Source organism: Sprattus sprattus (genome assembly GCF_963457725.1).
Source record: "Sprattus sprattus genome assembly, chromosome: 1".
NCBI classification, from domain to species: domain Eukaryota; kingdom Metazoa; phylum Chordata; class Actinopteri; order Clupeiformes; family Clupeidae; genus Sprattus; species Sprattus sprattus.
Window position 1 is genome coordinate 65,746,740 of NC_137920.1, and position 22,500 is coordinate 65,769,239.

General features: G+C 43.9%; 1 protein-coding gene across 4 annotated transcripts in view; it reads right to left on the reverse strand.

Annotated features, from left to right (window-relative positions):
• ltbp3 (latent transforming growth factor beta binding protein 3) overlaps window positions 1-22,500 on the reverse strand; it is a 51,741-nt gene that overhangs the window by 18,236 nt on the left and 11,005 nt on the right. For all 4 annotated transcript variants that reach the window (XM_080854941.1, XM_080854939.1, XM_080854940.1 and 1 more), the window contains exons 2-5: window positions 4,420-4,716; window positions 3,816-3,976; window positions 3,291-3,396; window positions 1,115-1,204 (exon numbers count right to left, since the gene is read on the reverse strand). In XM_080854941.1, coding sequence (XP_080711067.1) covers window positions 1,115-1,204; window positions 3,291-3,396; window positions 3,816-3,976; window positions 4,420-4,716 — 654 coding nt within the window. The remainder of the gene's footprint in view (window positions 1-1,114; window positions 1,205-3,290; window positions 3,397-3,815; window positions 3,977-4,419; window positions 4,717-22,500) is intronic.

The following is a 22,500-nucleotide window of genomic DNA, read 5'->3' on the forward strand; positions in this document are numbered from 1 at the left end:
TGAACCATGGCTCAACAAGCATTTTAATATGACTTGTTGTGCTCTTAAGAATTTGTTTTCGGCCTTTGTGTAGCTTTACTAGCTAGTTGTTACTAACTACTAGTTACTTGTGCAAATACTGAAATTCCTGGCTCAGAATACATCATCGCTCCCTTCGGAAGACCTTGGATGTGTGAGCTATTACTTATTAATGAACTAATGAATTCTGCGTTAAAATATCACTGAGAAGTAACACATATATTTTTCTGGGGGAGCAAGCTGCATTCGAAACAGGCTACAGGTTTTTTCATATTTAAATATTTACCTCCAAGCAAACTCACTGGCAGAGAGTAATTGGAGAAGACAGAGCAGACCAAAAGGGTGTGTTAGATGGTCAATGTAAAAATCTATGGAATGAGTTTTATTCACGCTTTATAGACTCCTGTTGGCAGGCAAGAGGCGAGGTGAAGGCAGCCAAGAGTGTGTGTGCATCTCACTGTGTGTGTGTGTGTGTGTGTGTGTGTGTGTGTGTGTGTGTGTGTGTGTGTGTGTGTGTGTGTGTGTGTGAGTGTGTGTGTGTGTGTGTGGTACAGTTTTATGTGTGTGGGGTACAGTTAAGTATGTGTGTGTATATGGGTGTGTCTCTGTGTGTGTATGAGTGTGTATGTGTGAGTGGGGTTACTTATGTGTGGTTGTGTATGGTTGAATGTGTGTATCTGCCTGACTGACTGTGTGTGTGTGTGTGTGTGTGTGTGTGTGTGTGTGTGTGTGTGTGTGTGTGTGTGTGTGTGTGTGTGTGTGAGAGAGAGAGAGAGATTGTGTGTGAATGAGAATGCCAGTGTATGTTTGTATTTTTCTCTGTGTGTGTGTGTGTGTGTGTGTGTGTGTGTGTGTGTGTGTGTGTGTATGTGTGTGTGTGTGTGTGTGTGTCTGTGTTGTGTGTGTGTGTGTGTGTGTGTGTGTCTGAGTGTGTGTGTGTGTATGTATGTGTGTGTGTGTGTGTGTGTGTGTCTGTGTTGTGTGGGCTTCTGTGTCTGCGTGTTCCTTATAAACAGAAGCGTCGTTTAAACACAAATAGATTATATAACATGATTAATATGTAGAATGCTGTTCCACTTTTTTGGAGCATGATTACCTTGACAGTGAGTGCTGTTGAGTCTTTTGTAGCCCTGGGGGCAGTTGGAACCATAGTCCTCTATGATAGACTGGAGTTTTAATCCAGGATCTGACAGGCGAGAGAGAGAGAGAGAGAGAGAGAGAGAGAGAGAGAGAGAGAGAGAGAGAGGAGAGGGAGAGAGAGAGAGAGAGAGAGAGAGAGAGAGAGAGAGAGAGAGAGAGAGGGAGAGAGAGCATGACAGTAAAGAAAAGAAAGAAGGTGGGTATGCACAGATACACAAAACACACCCAAATATACTGTAGGAATCCCTGATATGCAGAAGAAAAACAAAGTCTGTTTGGAAGACTGCAGTGACAAAAACATTTTATTTGCCCTAGGTATCAGTAGGTGTAGTAATTTGCACAAGTGCAAGTCATTTCTGTAACGGCGAAGGATGTTCAAACAAGTGTGGTTTGGCTTCTGTACTTTTCTGCGTCTGACAAAGAAGATCTTGCAGTCAATGAAAATGCCCATGTTGTGGTTTTTCTCTTTCTAGAAATGGACCTGCTCTCCTCACAACTCAGAGAATGGTTGACTGTATCTGTATCTATATCTGCAGTCAGGACTGTTAGAGACCAACTGATTAGAGTCTGGATGCAGAAAAGTCAAGAACATTTGATCCAGGAGGATTCATGAGGGAAACTGATGAGGAAAATAGAAAGACTTAAAAGGGAGCCGATGACAAATAAAGGACAGCAAAAGAAAACACGATAGAAAGACTTCGGCTGCACTCCACCTCTGGACATCTGGCAGAGAGCAACTGAAGGTTACTCGAGGAAAAGAAGAAAAAAGTGACAGAAGAACAGAAGAAAAAAGGATCTGGTCATTGAGTGACTATCCAAACGGAGAAAAATATTGTAAGAATGCAAAAGTGGGTTTGTCGTTTTTTTCTCCAACTGCTTTTTCCAATCTCTCTTTCTATTCAGTTATGTCAAACACATCATCTAACCTTCAGTGCTTAAAGGGAAAGAAACCGCAGGAAAAAAGACAGAATTATGAAAAAACATTATTAGAAAAGATGAGTACGAGAGACTGTATCTGCTTTCAGGAAACGTCCTTTATGAGGATATCACGTTCAGCTCTGTTTCCAAAGGCATCTCTGTTAAAAGCCTTTGTCGAGGTTTCATCCGCTGAGAAAGTCTTCGGCTCCTGGGATCACAAGCCCAGCACGAGGCGAGGGAGAGAGTCCGTCCTCTCTAAATGAATTTCCAGACTCTTTTGCCAAAGAGAACATTTTCCATTCGTGCTTTTGTCTTCTTCTCTTGCAGAGAGAGGGTGTGCCGCACAAAAACACAGCGACGTTGCCATGAGACAGACGTCAGGAGAGCCAAGACAGAGATTGGAGTGGGGGGGGGGGGGGGGGGGGGGGGGGGGGGACTCCTGAATGTCAAGAAGAGCTTTCACAAAAATAACCCAATACACTGGGGTCTGACAGAGCTGCCATTGTCTCAGGTTCTGAGAGATGAGGAAGCAGTGACATGGCCATCATAAAAAAGAGGAGGAGGAAGAAGAAAAGGAATAAAAATAAAAATAAAAATAAGAAGAAATAAAGTTTTCCCTGAGCAAGAAATTCAGTATGCTGTGAGTCAGTGGGATTCTCCAGCCAACTTAGTGCTGAAACCTGAAACTTAGTGCAGAGAGGGAGAGAAAGAGACATAGACAGGGAGAGAGAGAGAGAGAGAGAGAGACGAGAGAGAGAAGAGAGAGAGAGAGAGAGAGAGAGAGAGAGAGAGAGAGAGAGAGAGAGAGAGAGAGAGAGAGAGAGCAGAGAATCCCGGACTGAAGTGCTCAGCAAAACACATTGCTCAACAACAAATCTTCAAAACAGCAAAGAGACTTCATTAAAAACTACAGCACACAAACTGATAGAAAAGCATGAATCATTAAAAAATGCCAGTGGAAATATTTTAGCTGGTTCAAAGAGTGACTTCAAAGTTACTCTGCGGGAGAAGTGATGACCAAGTAACCAAGTAATTAGGGAGAACAACCTACCCATCACTCAACGCATCCCAAATCCCCTCTTCAGCAAATTAAAATATAGGCTACATTCAAGATGTATTTAAGTACATAAGGTGCAGTCCATGGCCCTTTAAAAACCACCTTACTGCTTGACTGTAGAGGAGAGACCGTAACTGTAGGTGTGTGTTGTACGCACATGGTAGTTTGGGGCACTGGTAACACTTGTTCTGGCCCCACGAGTTACCCACGCTGCCACAGCAGTCTTCCTGATTGGTCAGCACAGGCAAAGGGTTGCTGCTACACTGAAACACAAAATGGAGAGAAGGACAACACAGTTTAGTCAGCTCATCTTGTACCCTAATCTTGTTATCACTGCCACTGACATCATCATCATCATCAGCAGCAGCAGCTGCAGCATGTTATGAGCGGGTTGAATGATGACACACGATACAAGGATTTAGTGAACAAAAACTACAGCATAACGTATCTAGCAATTTCACTCATTTGCACAATTCTAACCATTTTGAATTGAGAGATTTAAGATCAGGTGAGTCCTATAAAAGTTGTTGATGATTGGCTGATGTAATATCGCAGGACTGATGGATTGAAGTCCAACAAATAAGACAGAGGTGGGCAGAAACAAGAAGTCCTGAAGTTCTGTGACACTATGACAAAAACTATGACACTCTGACAAAAACTATGGCCCCCTAGGTAAGCTCACAGCTTGTTTGGGAGTTGTCTCCTGGAAACAGCGCCCCCTGGGCTTGTGCGTGGGAGAGGCGAGGCGCGTCACAGTCTTAGGAGGCTTCCCATCCGGCTGCTCAAGAGGCTGGATGATGACCGACGTGTCCGTCGGGTGGTGGACACTAACTTTCACCTGCACTGAAAAGAGACAAAGACAGACAGAAGAGAGGGACGCCCAGAAGAAAAGACAGAAACAGAGAGGAGGATAAAGATAGAAAGACCATAATACAACAAATTGGATTTTAGTGTCTGTGTCTGTTATGTTGCATACATACACTATTCCCTATCCACTATGCATGTTATGCATCTTATGGTATACACTTGATGTATACACTATATGTTGTATTAATGATAATATTCGTAACCTGACTTACTGTAAGTCACACATGCCAACACAGTTCTTCAAGAGACAATAGCAGTAGAACAACACAAAGTATGGCTAAGCTAACACACTTTTCTGCTCCACAGAGAGAGTAGATTTACCACAAGGCTTAAGCTCCATTAGAATGGTGCAGATGCAGATGTCAGAGCACAGAACATGCAGCACTCAGGAGTGGAGGATTGGTGCCATCTGGGCCTACCTTCAGACGCGTGGTGCCCGTTGCCCTGCGACAGCGGGAGGGTGAAGACGGAGTGGGTCTGCGTCATCTGACGGCCACCCAGGGGCTCGTTTATGCTCGGGACCTCACCGCCCCCTCCTCCCCCGACACCCCTGTTGCTTACCCCCCCGGGCAGCAGGAGGGCAGGAGGCTGGTTGCCACGCGCCGACATGTTCAGCACGGGGTATTGGCACAGACGCCCCGTGAAGCCCTGCGGACAGTGACAGTGCGTGCGTGACGCACACATGCCTCCGTTCATGCAGGTCAGAGGGCACACCACTGTGATGGAGAGAGAGAGAGGGAGAGAGAGAGGGGGGAGAGAGAGGGAGAGGGAGAGAGAGAGAGAGAGAGAGGGGGAGAGAGGGAGAGGGAGAGAGTGTAAGATTCTTTTCTATAACTAACTATCCCTAATCACAAAAGGTGGTCTCGTCGGTTGTAGAATGGAGTCTCATGCTCTACCGACTGAGCTAGCCGGGCAGCCCAATTTAACCAGCATAATTACGTAAGCCAAATAGAATGTATAACATCTCTACCAAAGGATTACACACACACATATGAACACGTAAACAGTCTCATGAGCTCATCGATACCCTTGCCCTTGGGTCTGATAGAATGGGCGCCTTTGAGGAATGCTACCCAGCACACACACAGAGGGGCCTAAGCAGACATAGTGGAGCTGTCTCCAACGGGCATCATATGGTGACCTGTTAACCTTACTGGGATCTGGGCCTACATGGTCCCTCAGGAGGGCCTGAAAGTGATGGAGGCACCTACACTAGAGATCTGTACATGAGAAATACACCAGAATCTAACAAGAGGGAGAGAGAGATAGAGAGAGAGAACATAAATATGAATAAAGCTGAACAGGTCTCGTAATTAAAGACTATTCAAGTCATTTTGCGTCTGACAAAAAACAGGGAGTTTGTGCTTTAGTTACGAACTGATTCGCCCCACATATATGTTGTCCTGTGTGTCAGGAACTATGATGGGGTGAGATTGCTTCAATCAGTTAGATGGGGTGAGGTTGCTTCAATTCAACTGTATTTATGTAAAAGGCATCATTAACTATTTTAAGTGCTTTACAGACAGACAGACAGACAGACAGAGAGAGAGAGAGAGAGAGAGAGAGAGGGAGAGAAAATAGTAAAACAAACTTTCCAGTAAAGCTTAAAGCTTTTAAAGATTGATAACTGAGAGAGGAGATCAGAAGAAAGACCACATCTTTCCATTTTTCTCAGGCTGTTTGCTTTTTACCATAATTTTTCTGAGTGATTTCCCTAATTGACAGTCAAAGGAACAAATGAACTCCAAAGCAGGCTAGGAGTCTAACCAAGATGGCCTCTAAAAAAACCTCTAACATTCATCTCCCCAGCCCTCAAGCTGACTAACATCTGCTGTCTGTTAACACCCTACCAAGGCATCAAACCACTGAGTTACTTGGCGGCGCCAGCCAAAAACCCGTGGGCAAATTTCTGTGACATGAAACACAGCTCTATCGCCCCACCATGACAGGCATTACAAGTTGAAAGCACCTCTTTTTGTCCTTTTAAGACAAGTAGCATACAGCTTCTAGAGAAATCTACCGTTACACCCAGCATAGGCCCTCCCTGCACTGGTACCCTGTGGTGTCTGTGACGCCCCTGCCGGCTGCCGGGTTTCGGTCAGTGCCACAGGAGGGCCCACGCCTGTGCCTCACCAGGATCTCAGCTACCCTGGTTGGCTCAGCGAGTGTGACTCAGCGTGGTGGCTTGACCTTCTGTTTTCTGTGTGCAGTTGAGGGGTCAAGACAGGCGGATTTATTCAAGGAGCTAGGCATGCAAACAGCGTCTGACCGAATTAGGGCTTGAAGTGGTAGCACATGTCACCGTGCCAACCTCGCCACCCTGTACTACACTTAAGGGGCATCACCCTAAACACATTTAAAGTCAAATTACTATGCACCCAAAGTTCCACTTTCACAATATTAGGAGCATTTTAGCAAGTACAATAGACAGGTTTCCACCCTTCCTGGCACTGAGCATGCCAGTCACAATAGTCAATAGAGACTGCTGCAATCCACACCTTAAGATAAACTGTCAATTTCTGAAAATAAAGTGCAAATGTTTCCTGCCCCTGCAAAAGAGATATAAATAAGACATCTGAGATGGCGCTGGACTTCTTTATATTCAATCCTCCAGCGCTGCTAAATTTTCCAAATGACAAAACACATTAAAGTTGATTACAACAGAATCTAACTGGCCAAAACTGTGTTCAAGATCTGAGAGCCGAGTGTGAGATGGAGGTGTTCCATGTCAGGATATCGCTCGTTAACCAGAGCGCTTTAATAAAGAGCCGTAGCAACCAATAACACCGGTTTATGGACGCTGTTTTGGAACTTCAAGGTTTTCTGTGCCAGGGCTCGGCAAGAACACTCAAGTCAGACGCATTTCACGAGTTCAACAGGGTTGGGTGCAGGACATACACCCAGATTGTTACAACATCAGATGTTATATTATGTGTTAGATTGTATATGTTACATCTGTTATTCATATACATCCACTCACTCTCATTCTAGGAGGGGGCACTGTGATGGAAATGGTTGATGTGGTAACAATGGATAACAATGCCAGGCTTTTTCTCATGGAAAAGCTCTGGCAAAACATATTGCATCTTTGTTCCAATGTATTGTCATCAGAACATCTGTTGAGGCAGATCATGGAATCTATGAAACATTTAATAAGTAGGGTTAAACTGCAGTGTACTCTTTTAATCAGCTGGAACAATCACAGAGCTCCTGCTCATGTAAGATCTATTCCATAACATTTTGGATTCTTCCCTTTAACGCTGGCCTCCTCCACTTATGTAAATATTACAATTTAATTTATAAACACCATCCACACCTGGTACATGATGATGCTAAATGTACATATAGAGCTTTCTACAATCCATACAGTGCACATACCTGCATTCATTTGGAAACAGATGGGCACAGTACAGTACAGTAAGAGTTGATGTACAGCAATGTATGGATAGTCAGCCAATCAGAATCACTGAAACGTCTGCAAGGCCAATCACAGAGGGAGGGTGTTGTTGGCGAGCGAGAGAAACAGGCCTAGACTTTTGTTCCGAATGAATGAAAGCGTTTTACTGGAATATGGAAAAAGAGCCTGAAAATCACAGCGGCTGGGCACTTGTAAAACAAGCAGGAAAAATGTTCACATCTACAGCAGCCTTCGTGGTTTTCCCACACTAGGCACCGAGCCCCCTCGCTCTGAAGAAACAAACAAGAGAGAGAAAAAAAGACTAAACAGGAAGGATGGAGATGAGGGAGCGGGGAACCAGTATGGCATTACACACAAGAAAGGGTATGTCCTCAATGGACTACTACAAGTGGCTCATTCCAACGTCACAGACATGTTGTCAGCCTAGAACTATGGGTACAGTCTATATGTGTATGCACCCCTCCCCCATAGATACTACAGAAGCCAAGTAAAGCCCAGTCCTGGGCCCGTGTCAGTGATGTTTCTTCAAGTTCAATGCCATCTTTTATAAACTTTAACTGACTTAACTGACTCCTGGGTGTTTGATTAAGATCTCTACTTAAATTCAAACCACAGGTCAAATGCCTCAGGTTTTCTGCTTTGATTTGAGCTATGCTGACTCCTTAGCTCTCTCTCTTTCTCTCTCTCTCTCTCTCTTTCTCTGTCGACTGTATCATCCCACCTGCATCTGTGTCTCTCTGCTCTCCCTGTCTTGATTATAACGAGCACAAGCCACAGTAAGCTGGTTCAGACTGCACCCTCAGCTACAGCTATGGAGAGAGTCTCACCGCGGAGCTCAAGAGGCCTCACGGCACAGCTCCAGAGGCCTGACCGCGGAGCTCTGTCAGGGGGACACACACTGAAACAATTACAGCTGGCCAAGCTCCATCAGAGCCAACGTCTGTCTCTCTTTTGTCTGCTCCCAGTCTGCAATAACGCACGATAGATCACCTCCATCCAACACCCATGAAGAGGAGAGGAAGAGAGGGAGACAAAGAGGGGCAGAGAAAAGAAGGAAAGGGTGAAATAAATAATAAATAAGAAAAAGAAAGAAAGACAGAAAGAAAGAATGCTTGAAAGAAAGGGAAAAAAAGGAAAACCCAAAAAAGCAGAAAAAAAATAAAGTAAAAAAGAAAGACAAAGAAATAAACAAACAAAAATGTTATCCAACTAGGCCACACCAGGTCTCACTTTAGAATAACTCTGATCAAACTGGACTCCATACAGGATAAGAACATTTTACAGACTAACCCCAACATTTCTATGTCAATGTCATGTGTTATTATGGTGAAGTTTAAAGCTGAATTTCCGCAGTCAATTCCAGTTGACAGTATGATACCATTCTATTCTATTCTATTCTATTCTATTCTATTCTATTCTATTCCACTGTATTCCATGCCACGGCTGTAAGAACCTAACAGGAAAAGAGGAGGTAGAGCTACCTGAGACTGTTGCTACACAGCAGACCATTCCGCAGACATGATGTCACCGCATCTGACAGTGCCGGAATGTGAGCGTCTGATTTGGACCTTTGGAGTGGCCTCAGTCTCAGCCTCAGCCCGAGCTCTGCAGTCCTCAACCTGGTCTGTGGCCACTCACGCTGTTCAAGAACTAAAGTTGAATGGCTCACATTACCAAGAAGATCCACACTGTCAAGAGGCTGCCAGAGGTCTGTTAGTATCCCAGACACAGAGAAAACACTTATGTATTTCTGGATTAATATGAACTGTAACACACACACACACACACACACACATAGACACACATAGACACACGCAGACACACACATAGACACACACACACACAAACACACACACACACACACACACACACACACAGACACACACACACACACACACTCTACAGTGTCAAGACTGCCAGAGTTATCTCCAGCAGGGTGGCACTCCTCAACACAGTGTTAGTAGTGAAAACAGCCCACAGACTCAGACAGCCCATAGCCCTGTGCAAAAGTATAAGAGCAGGCCAATGGTGAAAAGAGAGTGGGAGAGAAACCAGGTGGGAATGGGGGGAAGACAAAGTGTCATGGGAAAAGAAGACCCAGAACCAAAAAAAAAAAGGATCCAAAGAACAAATTGAAAGTGAGAGGGGCACAATGCACATTTGGAGAGAGAGAAAGACGGAGAGAACGGAGGAGGCAGAAAGGAGGAAGAAAAACACATAGTCACTGGGAGAGGGAAGAAAACAACTAAGAAAAGATCGACTGAAATAGAAAGCAGAACGGCAGTTTGACTGGGATCAAGTGTGAGTGTGGCTGTGTGTGTGTGTGTGTGTGAGAGAGAGAGAGAGAGAGTGAGAGAAAGAGAGAGAGAGAGAGAGAGAGAGAGAGAGAGAGAGAGAGAGAGGGCGGCAGAGCGAGAGAGACAGAAAGGGGTGTGGGGCATAACCTCTTTTCCAAATTTGATTATCCAGCCCTGGGCCCACAGAGACAGCAAAGACAACATAGGAAAAGTGTGGTAAGACAGAGACAGCGAGGAGGAGGGCTGCTGATGGTGTCGCATGACTATATCCTGAAGAAAAGTCCAATATGTGTGTAAGTGTGTCTGTGTGTGTGTGTGTGTGTGTGTGTGTGTGTGTGTGTGTGTGTGTGTGTGTGTGTGTGTGTGTGTGTGTGTGTGTGTGTGTGTGTGTGTGTGTGTGTGTGTGTGTGTGTGTGTGTGTGTGTGTGTGTGCAAGAGACAGAGGAAAGGAAAGAGTGAGAAGAGAGAAAGTGTAAAAAGGAAAGAAAGCAAGAAAGAAAGAAAGAAAGAAAGAAAGAAAGAAAGAAAGAAAGAGAAGTGTGAGCTCTATGCCCTGGGGCCATGCCACCATATCCAGAACTGTAGCTGTCTGCTAAAGAGCATATTTGGCAAAAATAGTCCAGAGATCTGAGGCATTCTGGAGCTCCTGTGTGTGTAGCCTTTGCCATAATTGGAAAACACAAACCCTCAAGCACAGAACAACCAGAGCAGCCTCTTATTAAAACACAACTTCCACCCCAGGTAGTAAAGGTACTAAAATTATATGTTGAGTTTGCAAAGTATTTCTGTTCACATACCAGACTCTGGAAAAAATCAGAAGAAGAATAAAGTAACCTAGCATGTGTATGTGTGTGTGTATGTGTGTGTGTGCGTGTGTGTGTGTGTGTGTGTGTGTGTGTGTGTGTCTGTGTGCGCGTGTGTGTGTGTGTATGTGTGTGTGTGTGTGTGTGTGTGTGTGTGTGTGTGTGTGTGTGTGTGTGTGTGTGTGTGTGTGTGTGTACGGAAGAAAGCATGGAAGAAAGACTGCAGAGAGTTTTTTCCCCACGTGTGTACAAATCCCACGCAGTCCCAGTTGACTAAAACACACATCTAAGAGCATCATACAGCAAGGCCCCTCAGATAGGTCACACTGTGGCGTCGTCGTCCAGCAGGTAGACCACTCTGTACACAGCTCTCATGCAGGAAACCATGAATACAAACACCCAGCACACAGGGGACTTAAGGGGCTAACCTTTCTTGGTTTTACAACCCCACCTGCCATAAGCCACCGACAGAGACGCCTGGCCACTGAACAACAGCTCCTCCAGTGCCACTCGGACTGCACACGGGAACTCTCTACATTGCAGAGTCAACCGTGGTTGGACCCCTCTTGCATAATTTTGGGCATCGCCCATGCCCGTCCAGTTGTTTTCCCTGGCACTGGGTGTTGGCATCAGTAGAAAAAGGTTTTAGTTGTTGTTTGCTTGTTGGAAGGAGTTTGTAGCGCCCTGATGATGATGACCCTGCCAGCTTTGCACATGGTTAAGATGGCGAGGAAGAGAGAGAGAGAGAGAGCACTTTCTCCCAAAAAATTTCTCCTCCTGGAGCTGGGAAATGGGAACAGGTAACACTCCGAAAAGAAAGGGGAAACTCTGCAAAGTCTCAGTAACTCTGCAATAACATCAACACCTCCGGCACACATCCTCAAGGTCTGCTCCTCTCTCATACACTTCCAAAATCCACAGTTTCAGGCCGTACCACCTTGAGTCCTCTAGATCCACAGTGCTAGCAGTGTGAATGTAAACATGTGCAATAGGTTACATACGCTGTGTGCTTTCCTTACGCAATGACATGACAGTAGATACACTGTGCTAGTCTGTCTTTGCTGATGTTGGTGATATGGTTTAAGGCAACAGCTCCCACAGGGCATGTCAGTTTCAGCCAAGATACATAGACTGCCTCTATACATCTAACTTTGAGACTGGCATCTGTCAATATTGAGGAAGTCACTTGAATGCACTTGTCAGCGTCTATCAGTGATGAGGAAGTCACTGGATGCACAGGTTAGCGTCTATCAGTGATGAGGAAGTCACTGGATGCACAGGTGAGCGTCTATCAGTGATAAAGACGTCACTGGAATGCATAGGTTAGCGTCTATCAGTGATGAGGAAGTCACTGGATGCACAGGTGAGCGTCTATCAGTGATGAGGAAGTCACTGGATGCACAGGTGAGCGTCTATCGGTGATGAGGAAGTCACTTGAATTAAACAGGTTGATGCGCTCAAGGTGACAGTGGGTGATGAGAGTTGGTGTTTGGCTCCGTGGACACACACACTCTCGGGGAGTTCAGAGACCTGGCCTGAGGGTCAGGTGTAAAACCACACTGGAGGTAGCACTGAGATGAGCTGTGACAACACTAACACTCAGCACAAGGCCTGGCCCCCTGCCACCGTCACAGCAGGATACAAATTGTCCTTTTTGTTGACAGTGGACTATTTTAATTCAAGAGTGAATTATTTTTTCCCCGCTTGCGATGAATCGCCTCTTTGTGCATATCCCCGCATGTAAATATGAATGTTTGTGTGTATGCATGTGTGTTTGTAGTTGATTATGTCTCCCTTTGGAAGTGTGTTTGTCCATGCAAGTACAGGAAATATAGATATCTGTGTGTAAGTATGATCTCTCGCTCTCTCTCTTTCTCTATCTGTGTGTGTGTGTATGTATGCATCTCTCTCTCTCTCTCTCTCTCTGTCTCTCTCTCTTTCTCTCTCTCCCTCTCTCTATCTATGTGTGTGTGTGCACATAGTATATTCAATTACATTACATTTTATTTATATAGCACCAAAACAATAAAACTGTCTCAAGGTGCTTTACAGACCCCCTGAGATATATACAGTATATGTATACGTGGATGTATGTGTTGTACATGGCTTACTTGTGTGTGTGTGTGTGTGTATGCATGCGTGAGTGTGCGTGCGTGTGTGTGTGAGTGTGTGTGAGTGTGTGTGTGTGTGTGTGTGTGTGTGTTTAAGTGTGTGTGTGCATCTCTTTAACCACTCTGGCTGCTCCATGGGAGCCTTGGCCTGTGGTTCTCTCCCCTTCTGCTCTTTCTCACTCTGGCCCTGAGACAAGGAGGCCTGGGCGTGAGACTCTTCCACTGTACTGATGGATTTAGCAGACTGTGTAAAGGAACATGTGATGTAGTGTGTGTGTGTGTGAGAGAGAGGGGGGAGGGCATGTGAGGTTGAATGTGAAAGAAAAATGAATAGTTTGTATCTACAAATAGTTCCTTTGTACATTTTACAATGTCTGCATAAATGTGGTTCCCTGTATTGGTGTGCAGTCATTGTAAATTAGCAATTGATTAAATGTAGCTGCGTGGATGTGTGTGTAGAGATTTAATGTCCAGATATGAACTATGACAGAAACACAAAATATCCCAGTGGAAGGAATTGAAGGAATTGAAGGAACAAAGCCCTAGCAACAGTAGTTAAGTATCTCTGGTATCAAACTCATACCGAAGGCTAGGACTCCCTCCCAATAAATTCTTTCTCGCCTTTTGTTCCTTACTTTTACGCTCCTTTTTTTCTCGCCTTTTCTTTCATTTAAGTTGTATTGTTTTCCATTTCTGCATCCTGCAATTGCTTTGTGGTACTACACAAATTTGTCAGTAATGTTGAAACATGCAAAAAAAGCCCCATGTTGTAGTTTCTGTATTGGTCATACATGGCCCTGCCCATTGCAATTTATTAAAACACATTACATTGAGGGAACTACCAGGCACTACTGCCATAACAGAACAGTGTGCAAAGGCGAAAAGGTTCTACAGAACAAGACAAAGGTTCTACTCTAGGTGCTACATGAGTAGACAATTATTGCTTAAGAATATGTTCCTATAAATCATATTAAGGGTGTCAAGCATGTTGCTGTAAATCCTAGTGAGTAGTGTTTGTGTGATGTTCTTTATTGTTTATGTTGTTGCAGATAGACACTCGTGTACCAGCAGCAGGAAACAGGATTTGAGTTACGCTATGCCTCTTGTTATGCCTCTTTGCTTTTATAAGACTATTATAGAATAAGAGAGAGCCGCCCTAATGTCACTAGCAAACTGATAAGATATTGAAGCGAATCTGAATCACAGGGTGGGGCATATCACCCTGGCGGAGGTTTGTGCTCTCCAAGTGCCCTTGTTTTTAAAATAATCAGAAAAGATTTTGATTTGGTTCTTGAACTTTCTTTAAATCGTTATGCAGAATATAAGCCATCCATTGCAGGCATTTGTGTCTTTCACGGTAAGTTAAGCTATATCTCACAGATAGCGACCATTGCAGACATGTAACTCATTTTTATTTTTTTCAAATCGTGTAGGATTTGTAAAACATATTCAGTTTGTTGGTGACATTATGGCAGCTCTTTAACTCTTTTACATTTTTGGAAATTGTACCGAAAGAAAAAACTTCAAACTAGAGACCGAATCTTTATGTCTTGGAAAAAAAACGTATAGAAAAGCTATTATGGTGTGAGTTTAAAGAAATAGGAAAAAGGAGAGGAGAGGAGAGGAGAGGAGAGATTTAATCAATCCTGTTTGACTGACTCTTTATTAGGCAAAGGGAGACCACAGCAAAGGAGAAAGCGTGGAGGAGAGGAGAGAGAGAGAGAGAGAGAGAGAGAGAGAGAGAGCGAGAGAGAGAACAAATGGGGGTTTAAGATGGAGAAAAGGGGGATTGAGGGGAGAAAGAAAGAGAGAGAAAGGGATATAGACAGAAAATTAAAGCATGGAGAACAACCAGGGAGAAAGAGTGTGGAGGAAGGAAGAGATAGAGGGAGAGGAGTGGGAGAATGTATAGGGAGAGAGAGAGTTTGAGATGGATGGATAGAGAGAGGGAGAGAGGGAGAGCGTTTCTCAACCGAGTGTTCCATGTGACACAAGAGTGTGAGCTCCTTTCTCATAATGGCAAGATTTAGCTCAGGCCGGAAAGAGGGAGAAGGACTGGATGGAGGGAGAGAAGAACAGAGGAAGGGGAAAGAGGATAAGAGGGAACGGATAAAGACTGGTATTATGGACAGGTGAGAACTGGTGACTGAAGAAATCAACTAGTGATGAAAACAGATAAACACTGTAGCGGTAAAGAGAGATAGAGAGAAGAGAAAGAGGAAGGCAAAATAATATGACAGCAGGGGACATAGAGATATAGAGATGAATAGAGATAGAGATAACTATATAAATAGAGATGATAGATTGATAGATAGGTAGAGATAGTGCAAGTAGAGGGGGTATATAAGAGGGTACAAAAAGAAGAAGGAGAAAAAAAGAAAGAGGCAGCAAAAAGGAGTGGAAAGTGAGGACAGACTAGAAAAGGGAGGGAGCGGATAAATGAAAGGAAAAATGAGAGGGGGATGAATGAAAGCCATCAGGCTCTCCGCAGGGTGCTACCGCCTCCACAGATACACATACCTGTCATACTTCAACGGCTGCGTGGCTCACACACACACACACACACACACACACACACACACACACACACACACACACACACACACACACACACACACACACACACACACACACACACACACACACACACACACACACACACACACACACACACACACACACACACACACACACACACACACACGCCAGTAGGTACTCGCAGCATACTAAAGAGGTCATGCGCATTTGAATTTGTAAAATGATCCAGAGGAGAGATGTGCTTGCTTGACTCTGATTGATGGCCAGCTGAAGCCCTGCTGACAGACTGCATTCTAGCACCACTTATTAAACATTCTTCACTCAAAATTCCCCAAATGAATTCAGACAAAAGTTTGGATGACAATGATGATGAAAATGTGCACACGACACCTTGCTTTTTCTCCTCTTCCCTCCTTTAACACCAAGACACATACACACACACCAACGCTCACACACATGCTCACACAGACACACACACACACACACACACACACACACATAAACAGACACGCAGACACACACAGACACACACATGCTTACACCTGGTAACTCCCAAGGTGGGCAGGTGTCTGAGTCTAACTCCCGCAGGGACATAATCATACTGCTTCAGTAATAACACCTTTTATGAGTGTGTGTGTGTGTGTGTGTGTGAGAGAGAGTGTGTGTGTGTGTCTGCATGTGCCTGTGTCTGTGTGTCTGCGTGGGACTGAAAGTGAATAAGGAAGTCCACATATGTATTTGACGTCTGTGTGCCATATGGGTTTGTATGTGTGAACAAATGTTCTCTGGGTGTACACTGTGTATGTGTGTGTGTGTGTGTGTGTGTGTGTGTGTGTGTGTGTGTGTATATACACATGTGTGTAAGTGTAAGAGCAGCCAGACATACCAGACATAATGACTCTCCCTGTGATCAGGGACCAGTAAGAGTGCTGTGTAGTCTAGAGACAGAGATAGAGTGACAGATAGGGGGGTGGGACGGAGTAATACTCTGTTTCTCCACCACCTATTACCACTCTGGTCTTTCTTTCCAGTGCCACTGACATTTCATCCTATGCCTGCACATGCGTAGCTCTCATGAGCCAGTCCTTCCATTCCTTCACACGCTCTTCTGGGAGTCTTCGGCCTCGACACAGACTAATCACTTCATACCAACTGCTTTAATTATTACAACAGCCGTGATCACCTATAAAGAGGCCAACTGTCTTATGCTCAGGCAGTACTCCAAATACAAAAACAGTCAAAACATGTCAAGCCTGAGCTGTTTCTGTAATGAGTAATTCTCATCTTTCACTGGAGTTTTTTCTTCAGTGTTACAAAGGGGACAAGACAAACTCACACCAAGCTTCTGCCATAATGACTTCCCAATCAGTTATATAAATCGCACACATTGCACGATATAAATGAAAACTATAAAAACTGATTTGGAGGCTACATGACAGTGTTATGGTCAGAAGTATTAGTTTTATGTCTGCTGGCATTCGCATAGGATACTATTTTACCCAGCCTTATCGGACCCCACAGTCCCTAGCATTACAGATAATTGAATGTAAAAGCATGGGCAGCTTTTACCCCGTCTACAGTATATGGCTTCACTCAACAGAGCCCAGAGTAGAGAGCCCAAACACGAGGAAAGGTTCCAGAAGGTTCCAGAAATGGTCAAGACTTTCCTGGAGGCCAGGATGACATCATTACAGCTGGTAATGGCTTGGGACATTCCTGCACCAATATGTGTGACATGCATATCAGGCACTGACGGAGGGATGGATAGAGAGAGAGCGAGAGAGGGAGACAAAGCAAGAGGGGGGAGGGGAAAACAGAGAGAGAGGGAAAGAAAGAAAGAAAGACAGCAAGGGAATGTGCACACTTGTGTGAGTGTGAGCGCATGTCCAGTATGAGTCAAGGCAGGCCACACATAGCTGAACCATTACAGTCCAGAAGAAGCCCAGCACAACTGAAACAACATCAGTCTGACAACATGACTGCAATCTAATCCCAGTCATGAGCTATCATGAAATAAAAACCCATTGAATGCCTATCATACCAAAGGAATGTTTCTGGTGGAGGGAAATATGCAGATGGAGCGGCACCAACTGTTATTAGGGGCCGCTGATGATCATGATACAACAAGAAGGGCCATTCTCATAGTAATGGTACAACCACTTGTACCAATTAAGCTTCACAAATATAATGTAGTGTAACAATATATTCATTACCCATGACCCACTTGTCATCCATACTCACTGGTATCAATGTCTCCAAAGTTCCTGAACCCCAACATTTATAGTATATATCAAAGCAATTGACCTGCCAAACAACAATAGCTCTCAAGTCACTAAATAGAGCTAGTCATTGTTTGATTGTTTGTCTATTAGTTTGCTACATTCTTTTCCAGAGGTCAAATATGATTACAGGAAGTGGATAAAAGCAATGAATTCACGGTGAGACGTAGCGACCCTTTTTTCTTATTTCCCGTGTGGGCGGCAGCAAACAGAAAGTACTCCGGACCGCAGCTTGGTGAGATAACAGCAAGCGAGCAAAGTGCTCTGCATTCTCTTTTGCTGAGCTAGACGCTTAACTCTCGCACCAAACCTCAGCCTCTCAGCCTTAAATAGCCCTGTCCAGGCCCCGCTGGTGTGACCACACAAACACTGAGAGAGGGAGATGGGGGGTGGGGGGGGGGGTTGGCCAGACAGAGATGCCAACAGCAGAACCCAGAGAAAATGACATAATCATGGGCCTTTTCAAAAATACACTCGCCTGAGAACCGTCTGCCACGCTTCCCACTCGCTCAAGGGGAACAGAGCGCCGATGGTGACCCCGAGAAGATAGCACACTCAGAAACACACACACACACACACACACACACACACACACACACACACACACACACACACACACACACACACACACACACACACAAACACACACACACACACACACACACACACACACACACACACACACACACACACACACACACACACACACACACAAATCATGAACCATATCCTCAGTGCATCTCTGGGTATTCTGTATTGTATGAAAAGTAATATTTATCTAGCATCAAACTTTGTTCATTAGGCCGTGGTAAAGCATGAAACGCAGTCTATATGTGTTGACAAAACATATACAGTATAATATAACATAATTCTTTCATTACCAACCAATCGAACCACAAATAATAAAATGCATACATTTGTCTCTTCTCAGCTTTAGGTTATGGAAGTACTTGATATAATAAAGCAAATAAGTATGCACTTAGAAGTAGTATTAAGTAGTGCCAGTAGTAGATATTTGTATCATGTGACTTGATATTGAATGAAGTTAAACTCATTTAACCAGGCTTTGACCAAGACAAGTTGAGACAAGGTTGAAATCTAATGCAAATGTAGAAGCAAGCGAAGAAAACAACTAAATGTCTGTGGCTAGCCATGATTTCTATTCAGATAGTGCCAAGTAGATTTCTAGAAGCCATGTCCCAGTAATAGCATCTTCGTTTCAAGTTTGTTGGGTTTTAATTTTAATTTTTAAGTTTTGTAACACATTATATGATTCCAGTTGCTGTAAGGTCACTATGAATCAGCTCCAAACTCAACACATAATTATTTAATACGTACAAGGCTATTAAAGGCATTACATAAGTGAAACTACAAGCATGCGTCCTATAGGTGATACAAACACCAAAAATCTAAAATTCAAAACCGAGCCAGCATGTTGGAGTACATATAGACACAAATGCATGGTCATACATTGATCCATGCACCACACAAACACACTCACCTACAAGTACCCATGCACAACATTAACTCTTACACACACACACACACATACACACAGAAACACACCATACATGCTCAGCCTAAAGCAATACAGCAGTAAAAGAATGTTAACAGAGTTCACGCCCTGTTTTAGAGTTGGCAGAAAATTGAATAAAGAGCCATTTTTATTCCATAAAAGCCCTACAATGTCAACACCAATAGAAATCAAACATGAAATTCAAAAGAAATACACATGTGTCAATAAAATAAAAATGCATTCTGTGATTATAATATCATCACCCTCGTTTCAATGTAACACATGCTGCTTGATGCCAAGCTGCCACCATAGCCCAGAGGGGACTCGAACTTGTCATAACCTTGGCAACAGTAGAACTCTGAGGCCTAGTGCACCACACTGATGACAGATTCCTGGCAGACTAGACGGAATGCTGGCAAGCGTCTGGGATTGTGATGTCACAGTCCGAGTGGCCTTTGGGTATCTGTGCAATGGCAGGTGCAGAGGCAACCCTTGTGACAGTCTGCTGAGAGTGCTAAACTGAGATGATTACAGAACGTGTGCACCGGCTTTTATTCCTCTTTTCTCAGCCTCTCCTTGCTCTCTCTCTCTCTCTCTCTCTCTTTCTCTCTCTCCCATCTACATCTTTGTCACACTTTATCTGTGTCCTCATCCAACTGGTTAAATTCAGCTCCCTCTAGTCAAGTGATCCAGAAATACTTTCAATGGACAAAACCTAGTAAGCTGTTCTGCACACATATCCATTACCAAGATCAAAATAAGCATCCCTAAATGTCTCTAATGTCAAGCTCATGACATTATTGCATACTGTACTTAAAACAAAGTTGCCGACTTTAAATTCAATTGCAAAAATGTTAATCCACTGTCAAATTGGAGCCGTGAATGTTGCTGAAGCCGATGGGTTCTACATGCCGTAGCCTTAATTAAAGAATAAGATCATTGTTTGGACATAAACTTCAATTTCATCCGAATGAAATAATAAATAAGTAATAAATAAGTATTTCTCTAGAGCACCCAGCCTAACACAGCACCTGATTGTTGGGTGTACATTTGACAAAAAGGCCCCTCTATAAATGTCACCTGCTCTTCCCAAATGCAAACAAAACACCACAAATGCTGTCTGGAAATCCCTCATCAGGGCCATCAGTGAGTCAGACGCAGACAGACACGGTGAGACACGGTGAGACACGGAGAGGCACGGTGAGACACAGCCCTCTCTGGCTGGTCCTGCACCCTCTCCACACTTCCTTACACTGAGAGCTCAGGCACAGCAAACACGTGAGAGAGCCATTTCACACCAACATAGAGGGATTGTAAATGTCAATCTACCCTATGCATAGACAAATGCCTCCCTGGCTGTGCGTGGCTGAAATGGGGCGCCCTGAACCTAGCTTGACACCATGTGCTGTGCTGTACTGTGTTGTGCTGTGCTGTGCTGTGCTGTGCTGTGCTGTGCTGTGCTGTGCTGTGCTGTGCTGTGCTGTACGGTGCTGTGCGGTGCTGTGCTGTGCTGTGCTGTGCTGTGCAGTGCTGCGCTGTGCTGTATGAGGGGACAAGGATGTGGTGGGTTTTTGCCAGTTCTTGGTTACTGTTTGTGCTTTGAGGAGTTGAACACAGGAGATTAGTTTGCTTAGAAAGATGTAGATGAAACCCCAGGACCCAGTGGATTCTGTGGAGACTTGGGCCAGATAAGGGGTTGGATACAGGCTAGACTCAGAGGCCTGTTGGAGGGTTGCGCTTTGTTGGTGTTCCACACAGGCAATTAGTTTCCTTAGAAAGGCCTTGATCCTCCCCACAAGGGGCATAGGGACGTGCTTCCCTTCTGTAATAAATGTAACTATGTGCCTTTGTTTGGCCCTCTTTTAAGAAGCACATTTATGATGCTAACACACACACAAGATCAAAAGTACACAGGTTTGCTCACACTCTCCTCCTACGGGAACATTTCTGATAGCTCTTGAAACTTTGATAGCTCAGTGGACCTAGATGTGACTCATTATTATTTCACTGATGTTTCAATTTTATCATAGCCTGGATACCAACCTGAACTCCGCCCACAAAATGTTTGGTCTGGGAGATTCAGTCTGGACTTGAACTAGTTGGGAGAGGTTAAACGGCCCAGAAAAGTGATCTGACCAATCAAATTGTAAGGGCGGGCTTTATATGTTGATGGACAGACAAGACAACCAACGCTTGAGTTGATTAGATAGATAGAATATACAGCGAACAAAGATGGCGCCGTCTAGGAAACTTAGTGGGACATATTTTATATGATTTAAGCTATCTACACGACTTTTTTATGTCTACATTGACTCGGTTAGTTGTGTATACGCAAAACGAGTGTTGCCGAGGATTGTAGGTCTTAACTGAAGCACTCTAGACCATTATTGATAGGTTATGCTAACGCGTAGACAAAAAAAACATTGAAACAAATGGTAGCTTCTAGTCTTGAGTGCTAATTAAGTTACGTGAGCAGGCATATCTCAACAGATATTGACAGCGCATTCATTTTGAAAGAGGAACAGAGAAACGCGATCAAGGCATTTGCCATCCTTCCTACGGGATCAGGTAAAAGTTTAATCTATCAGATGGTAATACTACGTTGCTCTGATTGGTTCTAGGTATCCAATTCAGCAAAGAGGAATTTTCTTTCCTGGTTCGTTGAAACACGCCCCATAATCACAGCCCAAGGGTTCGGTCTCAGACTCATATTCTGACTAGAATTATGAGTATGACATCGTCAGGCTAATTTTATCACAGATATTTCTCCAAAACTTCCTTAGGAGAAAATAGTTGTTTCTTCAATGTACTTTTTTGTGAAAAATCTACCATATCTCTTGGCTGGCCCTCTCCATAACCGCTTTGAACAGTCTTCCTGTCATGAAATATTTAAATGTGCTTTACAGTGTAAATCTGTGCCTCAGTGCCCACAAACACCAAAGTTGTCTTTGAAGGAGTAATCTTGAGAGGTTGAAACATTGAATAAAACCTGAGCATGATTTCTTACCCTCTTGAGATCATTTGTTTAAATTTATAGAAAGATACAATTGGTCCAGATAGACATCTGAGAAGCAGGAAACTTAAGCATGAAAATCCCACTGTTAGTGCCATTTAATCTCTTTGTTATACATGAGAAACTAAGGAGGTAATAAGTAGATCTCTTTTTAGATTTTCTTTTCTTATGGGCTGGGCCTACAGTCTACTTAGGTTTGTATCTATGAAACAGTTTTACTTTGCCTACAGCAATATCCTACACACAAATGAAACTACAGAGGATTCCATTTCTAGCCCAGAACAAGAGCGGTCGAAGTATTATGGCAAATAAAAATCTTTATGGGGATGCTTTTGAGTCTGCTGTAAACCTCAAAGTCTGAAACAAATCTCATCTTCAAGGAATGATCCTTCTGCTTTTACGAACAAAGATAATTCATGACTCCTTTTCAACTGCAGTAATATAGCTATGGGGCATATACGTTCCCCTCCTTGTTGTAGCAGCAAGTGTTGGAAGCTAGGTGGTGTGAACAGGGTGTGATGGCGA